The sequence below is a fragment of the Sus scrofa genome, chromosome X, assembly GCF_000003025.6.
Source record: "Sus scrofa isolate TJ Tabasco breed Duroc chromosome X, Sscrofa11.1, whole genome shotgun sequence".
Classification (NCBI taxonomy): Eukaryota; Metazoa; Chordata; class Mammalia; order Artiodactyla; family Suidae; genus Sus; species Sus scrofa.
The window spans coordinates 9,609,733-9,619,297 of record NC_010461.5 but is presented as its reverse complement, the minus strand read 5'-3'; the positions used below and the strand labels follow the sequence as shown (position 1 = coordinate 9,619,297).

The following is a 9,565-nucleotide window of genomic DNA, read 5'->3' as shown; positions in this document are numbered from 1 at the left end:
GACAAGGGGGCAAAAAAGAGAAACAAGGCTGTCGATAGATCCACGGAGTTGTGCAAACATCACTATAAAGAATTTTAGAACACTGGCCTCACTCCAACAAGAAATCCTCTGCCCATTAGCAATCACTTCCCATCTTCTTCCAATGCCCCCCCCACCCCACAGCCCCAGGGAACCACTTATTTAATTTCTACCTCTATGGATTTGCCTATTCTAGACATTTCCTATAAATGGCATCATACAACACATGGTCTCTTGTGACTGGCTTCTTTCAATTAGCAAATATTTCCAAAGTTCAACCTTGCTATAGCCTATGTCAATTCTTCATTCCTTTTCAAGGCTGAGTAATATTCCATTCTATGGCTATATCCCATTTTATTTACCCATTGATTAGTTAATGGATTGCAGCCATTTTGGAACCCACCTTAGGACCCAACACATACTAGCTGTTCAAAAGGCATTTTCCATTAAGTAGAAACTGTGAATTGAAGAGGCAGATAGATCACAGATGAGCTATTCCAGGGCTGAGAGGTTTATCTTCTCACCAAAGATAGTGATAGGGGAGGATGGAGCCTTGAAAAAACTAAAAGAGGTTTGGGATGTGCGAGCCCTATTCCTTCTCAGTAGAAGGGGTCTGAGGTTCTAATTACAATTGAAGTGTTAACAACTTCTCTTGGCTCCTTTAACATGTAGCCACAAGCACTATGTAGATAGTTTCAAGTACTGTGGCAGGACCAGCTGGAGCATAGACATCTGGTGGACCTTCCCAAGTATCCTTCACACACAGATGATGACTACTGGAACAGCTGCTCCCTCTCACAGCCCTCTCTCCCTTCCCCTCTTTCACTCCAAAGGAACATGCTACCTGAGGCCTGGTCTTGAGGCTGGGTCCTGGAGAGGGGAGGGCAGATGAGTGGCCATTGGTCAATGATTTCCCACAAGTGCACTTTGACATAGAGACAACTGGTGCACACGGTAGGTGCTCATTTAATTTTTGTTGCGTGAAACAATGTAAAATATTTGAGTAGGAACCAGCTACATCAAAAGAGTGGTTCGTTCCCTGTGAGAGAGTCTCCACCTGGCAGGAAAAGGCAATGTTCTGGGAGTCTGGAGGAGGCTCTGTCTGGGTGTGTCTCTTGGGTGCTGATAAAACTCCGTCCTGACAGATTCCACCCCCATGACCAAGAAGATTCTACCTTTCCTCTATCTAACCTTAATTTTCCTCTCCCTTTCCTCTTTCATGTCTTTTGCTGAGGACAGAGAGAAGCACTTGGTTTGGCTAGTAGTTCTAACATCAAGGTAGATCCCAGAGCAAACAAACCCTAGCATTTTCCCCAGGAAGATGTTAGACAGATTTCTAACAGCATCTGGGAGGCCTATGTTCTGAGCTTTATGGAATCAGGTCCTGCACCCAGTCTTCTTCCGAGTCAGAGGTTATAAGGTAAAATGCAAATGCATGGGAGTTCCTGTTGTGGCGCAATGGGTTAAGGATCTGATTGCAGCTTCTCGGGTTGCTGAGGAGGCACGAGTTTGATCCCCAACCCAGCACAGTGAGTTAAAGGATCTGATCATGTGCTGTGGATGCCACAATTAAGAAAAGAAAAGAAAAGAAAAGAAAAGAAAAGAAAAGGAAAGAAAAGGAAAGAAAAGGAAAGAAAGAAAGAAAAGAAAAGAAAAGAAAAGAAAAGAAAAGAAAAGAAAAGAAAAGAAAAGAAAAGAAAAGAAAAGAAAAGCTTATAAAGAACCAATGAAGTGAATCTCTGTCCTGGGTCACATGTCAGAACTCTGCCCTCTCAGCCTTCTCCCCTCCAGCCACCATATAATACTCCCTGTCTCTGTCACTACTCAGTTGATGAACCACATCAAGTTGAATAAAGCTTATCTTGACCAACACATCCCCATGGGGTTTCCCACACTTCATTCTGTGGCTCACCATCAGTCAATAACATTGTAGGAAATTTTTCATTGTGTAGTTGATATGAGAAAAGCAGTGCATATGCTAAATATGCTTTCCTAACCCTCTCTCATCCTTTCCAACAGACCCCACACTTCCAGGAGGGCTGGGGACTTTGACATCACACCTGTACTCACAGAATGCTTTGAGTAGGAGGCCAAAATCCATGCCAGTTGGTCACTTCTACTAATTCCTTAGGAAGGAAACTCAAGATGGACTCTGAGCACAGTCTCTTTTGTGTTGGGAAATGACAACCATCAATTCTTTGACTCTGTCATCTTTCAACTCTTTCTGCCAAGGTTCTTGGTGCGAGTGTACATTTGAGCAGCACTTGGCAGGATGGTTGGGCAGCATCTATAGGCATTTAAAATGCCTAAGCCCTTTGAGCCAGTAATTCCACTTCTAGACCAATCCTACTCAAACCATCTATGGCAACAGATCGTATGTTTCAAATTTCCACCCTGTCACGAATCCTGACCCTGGATGTCATGGCCATGTCCATTTGAAAACTCTCAAATTCTGCATTTCTCTCATCACACACCAGTAACACTGAGTTACAGTTCAGCAACCAGTCTTCAGACCAATTTGAGTATCATTGTACTAAACTTATTTTATTCTATGAAGGTACCGTGATGGAAGAAAACCTAAGAAAAGGAATGCATACATATGTATGACTGGGTCACTTTGCTGTACAGCAGAAATTGGCACATTATAAATCAACTACATTTTAATAAAAAAAATGTAAAACGAAACCCCCCAAATCAAAACAAACAAAAAAAGGTGTGTCTGTGTATATGAACACTAAGACATAAGTATTTTAAAATTATTTGTAATACCAAAAGATTGGAAGCCATCTAAATGTTCAACAATAAAGGATGGGGGAAATACCTTCTGATACACTCATATATAAGTCAGTACCATTCAGACAGTGAAAAGAAAAATACACATTCTGAGAAACGGTAAGTGAAAAGAGCAAAATGTAAAAACATTAGTATAAAGTCTGTTGCTTTATAGCAAAAGAGCAATTAAAGGCTTAGCTATGCAAACTGAAAACTTCTAGAAGGTGTGGCAGAGACTGCTAGCTGCCTACCGAATCTCTTCTCCCTTCCTTCCATAGTTAGAGATGAAATACATCTATTTCCCAGCACACCTTGCAGTTATGTGGGGTCAAACAGGTCCTAATGGAAGGGGAGCAGATGTGTGCCACTGTTGAGTCCAAGCCTCAAGACACTGGTCTGAGTATTTGTCCTTGTTGTTCTTCTCCCTGCCTGCCCTTGGAACCCATCCACAAGGGTGACTCTGCCTGGACCATGCAAGTGATGCCGTTCCCTAGGGAATGGAACAAGGGATCTTGATTGGCCACTTAGAGGCGAGCTGACCTCCAAGCCAAACCTCTCTTGTTGGAATTGCTATGGGTGTCTCAGTCCATTCGGGCTGCTCTCACAGAGACTGGCTGGCCTGTACACAGCAAACCTTTGTTTCTCAAAGTTCTAGAGGCTGGGAAGCCCAAGGTCACAGCACTGGCAGATTTGCTGTCTGGTGAGAGCCTGCCTCCTAGACAGCTGTCATTCTGCTGTAATGTCACATGGTGGAAGAAGCAAAGGGGCATTCTTGGGCCACTTTTATAAGGGCACTAATCACATTTAGGAGGGATCTGCTCTCTTGAAACGAATCACCTCCTAACATCATCACCTTGTGGGTTAGGTTGCAAGACATGAATTTTTGGGGGGACACAAACACTCAGGCCACAGCATATGGGACATGTAAGATCTATATGTATATAGCTGGATGTTTTGCTTACAGCAACTAAACTTTTACCCTTATAATACAAGAGAATGTACAAGAATCTCTAATAGTGATTGTCTCTAGGAAGTGAAGTTGGATTGGGGGGGGAGATTTAAATGTCATCAGGCATTCTTTTGTAAAAGCTGAATTTTTAAAAACTTATATGCAGGAATTAACATATACTCATTTTAAAATAACAGAAAACAGAACAATGCTGACTTCCTCTTCAACAAATTAAAGGTCTGGTTTTCCTGTAAAGGTACCTCAAATGAGGAATGAGTGAGTTTCAAGAAGAAATGTTTTTATGAACCACTGACTTCACTACCTTCACTTTAGGAAGTTATTTGCTAAGGAGAAGGAAAAATCATGACTTTCATTAGCTTGTGATTCTGTCAAAAGGACAGTGCCGAAGCATGTGAGCTTAACAGAGATCTATAATTACCAATGCTGCTGAAATGTGGACCTTTTTATTGCACCAGATAAGTTAATGTGGCATCCACAGGGAAAGCTCTACTGCCCCCACCATTCTTTCTGGGGGTCCCTTCCTAGAATGATCCTGCTTATAAATAGCTGTCTTCACACCTTGACTAACACCAGCATAAATACCTTTCTAAAACATGGTCACAAAATAGGGTTCAATATGACAAAGCTAAAGTTGTCCGTGACAAACTTGTGCTGATTTCCACTTTGTTCATGTCAACTAACACTGCAACTTGCCATTCTGTTCAGTTCTTTAGAAACTCATATTTAATTATTATTATTTTGCTTTTTAGGGCCGCACATGTGGCATATGGAGGTTCCCAGGCTAGGGGTTGAATTGGAGCTACAGCTGCCAGCCAGCACCACAGCCACAGCAATGCCGGATCCTTAACCCACTGAGCGGAACCAGGGATCAAACCCGAGTCCTCATGAATGCTAGTAGGGTTCGTTACTGCTGAGCCACCACAAGAACTTCAAAACTCATATTTAAAGAGAACTCATCCTACAAGATTAACTAAGAGCCCATACTTCAGCAAGGTTGGTGCCCTGGAGATTTTTCTTGTTTTCATGCTGAAAGGACTTTATTTTCTTATGCTTGAATAATTTCCAGTATCTTTAGGTCGATTTCATAAGGTAAATTTCGGGTCAATTTCATCTCTTCAAGATTCATGCTATTCTGGAGAGAAGATGCTATGAACAGATATGGAGAAACCAAGGGGGTAAGCAGAGATGGTAGACATGCCAACATTGTTTCACTTGAGAGAACCGCATAAAGAGTACCCACAGGTAGGCATTCTGACTTTGTATTTTCTGAGTCAGAAGTAAAAGAGAGAATTAATTTCCCTATTAATAATTATCTTAATATACAAATGCCATGAAAACTGTTGCCTCTTTGATTTCTACCAAAGGTTTTTTCTAAGTATTCTCCAAAACCCCAGTGTTGGTGGTAATTTCTTTTATGTTATAAATCTATTTCCCTATTGTGTATTTATTATACACTCATGAAATAAAGCATTTTAGTCATTAATTTCAAGATTTACAGCAATGGCAATAGACAGATAGACACTCCAAATGCTTCTAATTTAGCTATATGCTCTTTTTTAAAAAACGGTTAAGGAGGGAAAATACCATTTTAAATACTATCCATCTCAGCCTTTAAAGTGGTATTAAATGGCATTGAAAGCTTAGAAGTCAAGCATTATAGCCAATACATAAAAGTAACTGTAGGAGTTTCCACTGTGGCACAGTGGGTTAAGACTCTGACTCTGGTGGCTTGGGTTGCTGCTGAGGCACAGGTTCAATCCCCAGCCCAGTGCAGTGGGTTGAGGATCAGGCGTTGCCTCAGCTGCTGTGTAGGTCACAGCTGCAACTTGGATTCAGTCCCTGGCCTGGGAACCTCCATATGCTTTTTTTAAAAAAATTCAAAAAAAAAATAAAAGTAACTGTAAAAGGACTAATGCAACCAGAGCATAATATAATCACTTAGCCACAAATATATGATAAATCTAAACAGAAACTTAACATCACAACTATTATGGTTACAAATGTTCTGAAATATTGAAAAAGTGTAGTGGGTCAATGACTAAGATGGCCCACAATGACCCCACCCCCTGGCATTCACCATCTATGACTGAGATAGCAGTCTGTGGTCCTGGCTGACATGGAGATGACAGCCTTTGAGAAGCCCTGAGCACAGGACCCAGCTATAAGCCACACCAGGGACTCCTCACCCACAGAGACTATGAAATAACAAATAGTATCGTTTTAAGACACTAAGGTGGGAGGGGGGAAATTTGTCACACAGCAAGTGATAGCTAAGACAGAAGGGTAACTGCTTTGCCTTTTTCTTAGGTTGGCGAACCACGACCAAACATCACCGAGGATTACTTAATGGAATTGACATACAAACTGTTATACCGCGAATCATTTTCCGTTAAGACGACATTTTTCAGACTTTGCCAAAACAAGCCTTCCGCCTTGGGGTTGTCCGGCCATTGGAGGATGGAGCTTTTGCAGATCCTCTGCCGCAGCCTCAAGTACTGCGAATGCTGCAGCACTGGCTCCAGCAGAATGAATACGATCACGTCCATGTTCTCATCCATTAGCCTCTGCAAGGCCAAGTAGAATGCTGTTTTAAAGTTCCAGTTCTTGGCATATTTTTTGGTTAAAACGAATATTGTCTTCTTGCTTTGGTTGATGCTCTGCATGAGGTTGTCGATGATGGCCAGTCCTGGGTCCCAGTCCCTCTCCTCCAAACAGAGGAGCACATTTTTCCCCTCACTCTCTTCCAGGTGGAAGCGCAGCTCATTCATCACCCAGTCTGTGACAGAGGCGTCTTTGGTGTCATAGGAAACATAAGCATCGTAGAAAGTCTGGGATGTGGGAAGCGACCGGTAGCCTTTTACCTTGGCTAAGCACACATGGTAGATGAACCAAGCATCCCAGTAAAACCAGTGGTGAGCCAGGGCAGCCAACATAACTGTGCTGGTGACAAAAAAGGTGAAGAAACATATTATCGCCGCAATGGTATCCGAAACACAAGTTGTGAGCTCCAGACTCACAATACTCCTCCCGCGCTGATCCCCAGGACTGGCACAAATGACATCCGTCAGTCTGGGAATTGTGACCTTCAGATTCTCATCCATCCATTTTCGAAAATCTCTGATGTCACAGGTACAGTCAAAAGGGTTTCTATCTAGTTTTAAAATGGCTAAGTTGGTGGTGGTCTTTGCGTGAAGCTTGGATATGTTGACCATCTTGAGCTGGTTGGAACTTAAATCAAGGTGCGTCAGACTGCTGGCTTCGGAAAGCAAGCCAGAGGGCAGGTAGGAAATCCTGTTCTGCCTCAGTATCAGTGTCTGAAGAGAAGTGGTGAATTTAGATAGGCTATCTGTTAAAAAGGAGAGCTCATTTCCGCTTAAGTCAAGCAAGGTGAGATTCGGAAACTGCTGGAGTAATGACCAGTTAAAGAAATTTAACCTATTATCACTTATATATAGTTCGGTGAGAGTCTGGGGCAAGTTAAGGAAGGCTTCACTCGGGATGTGCTGAAGGTTATTAGATGATAAATCGAGATGGGTCAGCGTGCTGAGATTTTTGAAAATTTGCCAGTACCTGTCATCTTGGGCATTCCACAAAAGGTCCAGGCGGTTTCCACTGAAAACTAATTCTTTCAGGGACGTGCTTTTTAAGTACGTTTCTGTTAAAGTAAAGATGCTGTTGTGGCTCAAGTTTAAAACTCTCAGCTGAGGCAAATTTTGTATAAATCCTAGACGGTGTGTCACTCCTGCTATTCGGAAATAGTGGGAGTTGTAGCTCAGATCCAGAACTTCTAACAACGGCAGCTCACTGAAAGCAGCGTCATCATCAAAGTCTAGTCTATTGTTTGTCAAGTCCAAATACTTGATACCAGGCAAATGTGAAAATTCAGATCCATGTAACACCTGCCCGTTGCCATTTGAAGACAGATTTAAACAGGCAATGTCCTTAAAGGCTTCAAATTGGTTTGGCCCAATAAAGAAAATACTGTTCAAGCTTAAATCTAAGGCTTTGCCATAACGTGAACACTGTGGTTTTATTAAAGGCTTGGTGTTATGATAAAAATTTGAATGTGGGTCAAACTTAGGAGTTGCTGAGCGTGGCTTAAGGACATGACTTTGGAAAGAGGGTCTATCTCCATTCTTTTGCCCGGTATTATTGACTAAGGGCGATATTCTGTTTTCTGACAAGTAAATGATTGACAGGTTGGAGAACTCCGAGAAAATGGTAAAATCAATTTGCTTAATGAAGTTAATGCCCAAATTGATAAACTTTAAATGCAAGAGGTTTCTCAGAGGCTGGAAATCTTCTTTTCTAAGTTCCTGGAAGACATAAGCTCTTAAGTGTAATATCTGGAGAGATGTAAGATTAGCAAAGTAATGGGAAATATTAATGTACTGGGGATATTTTTTCTGTTCATAGTTGTAAGATAAGTCAAGTATTTCTAAGGAGGGCAATTTCGCCAAAAATTCCCCAGAGGCGATTTCGTCCATCAAATAGTTGAATTCCAGGTGCAGCACCTTCAAATGATGCAGATTCTCAAACCAAGTTGCGGGAATCCTCCGGAGCGAAGTGCTAGAGAGGTTTAGGTAGCGAAGTTCGGTCAGGTAGCGAAAAGCCAGAGGGTGTATTTGAATTGAAGCATCTCCGGGGCAAGGGTTGCAGGGAAAGGGTGCGTTAAAACATCTCGGGCAGTTCCCGCTTAGATCCAGTACTCTTAGATTTTCCAGCCCCTTGAAGTCTTCCTGATTGATGTTTCTTATCTTGGTGTTGCTAAGATAGAGTTTTGTCAGGGAGCTGGGCAGTTTGGGTGGCACCCGGTAAAGGGTGTTAAAAGATAATGACAGCACCTTCAAATTCGTTAAATTTTCAAATGCTCCCTCGTCTATGATAAAGGTTTCATTACAAGTAAAATAGCAGTTCCAGCCCAAATAGAGACTTTCCAGTTTCCTAAGTCCAAACATGTTCTTTGTATTTAACAGAATGATTTTGTTTTGAATTAGACTAAGTTCTCTCAAAGATTCTGGCAAGCCAGTGGGTATTTCACGTAACTGGTTGTCTTCCAGCAGCAACTCCCTGAGGTGATGGAGGTTGAGAAACGCCCCATCTGTAATAGTCATACCGTTTTCACTCTGGGGCCACAGCTTGGCGTTGTGGTTTAGATTTATTTTAGTCAGATTTTGCAGCCCTTGAAAGGATTCATTGGTTATGCGTCTGATGAAGTTATCAGACAAGTCCAGTTCAGTCACATAGTTGCCCACTCTTCGGGGTACTTCCTGAAGTTGACGATTGTTGCACTCTGCAATGACAGAGCCATTTTCTTTTCTCTCATCACAAGGGTAGCTTCTAGAATAATTGGCTCCAGTGAAGAACTCACAGGAATCAGGAATTAGCAGGAAAAGGCAGGTCAGGAGCAAAAAGTGAAGGGTCATGTTTTCCTAAGGAAAATCAAAGGGGATTCACAATGTTAGAGTGAGGAGATACATAGTGCTTCCTCCTACTTGGCCTGAGCTTTGAAGTTCCCTCAACAGTTAAATAAAGGGCATCAAATGAGGTTCAGAACAATTTTAGTTTTTCACTGTGTTCAGCTGCATGCTGCTAAAAGGAGAGATGAAGCTTATCTGAGATGAGATGATGAGAAAAACTGAAAAGAATTTGCAGAAGCACTAATCAAGATAAAGCATTTGTAGAAGCACTAATCAAGATGCCCCCCCTCCCTACCCACATGGGCCTGATGCTGTGCCAAGGCCAAGGTTCATGCACAGCAAGCTATGTACTGTTGCTTCAACATATTAGCATAACTTATTCTTT

At 42.1% G+C, this 9,565-nt stretch overlaps 1 protein-coding gene across 11 annotated transcripts in view; it reads right to left on the bottom strand.

Annotated features, from left to right (window-relative positions):
• TLR8 (toll like receptor 8) overlaps positions 2,536–9,565 on the bottom strand; it is a 65,479-nt gene continuing 58,449 nt past the window's right edge. For 10 of the 11 annotated variants that reach the window (XM_021079509.1, XM_021079507.1, XM_021079508.1 and 7 more), the window contains one exon: positions 2,536–9,192. In XM_021079509.1, coding sequence (XP_020935168.1) covers positions 6,100–9,186 — 3,087 coding nt within the window. In that variant the 5' untranslated portion in view covers positions 9,187–9,192 and the 3' untranslated portion in view covers positions 2,536–6,099. 11 annotated transcript variants of the gene reach the window in all.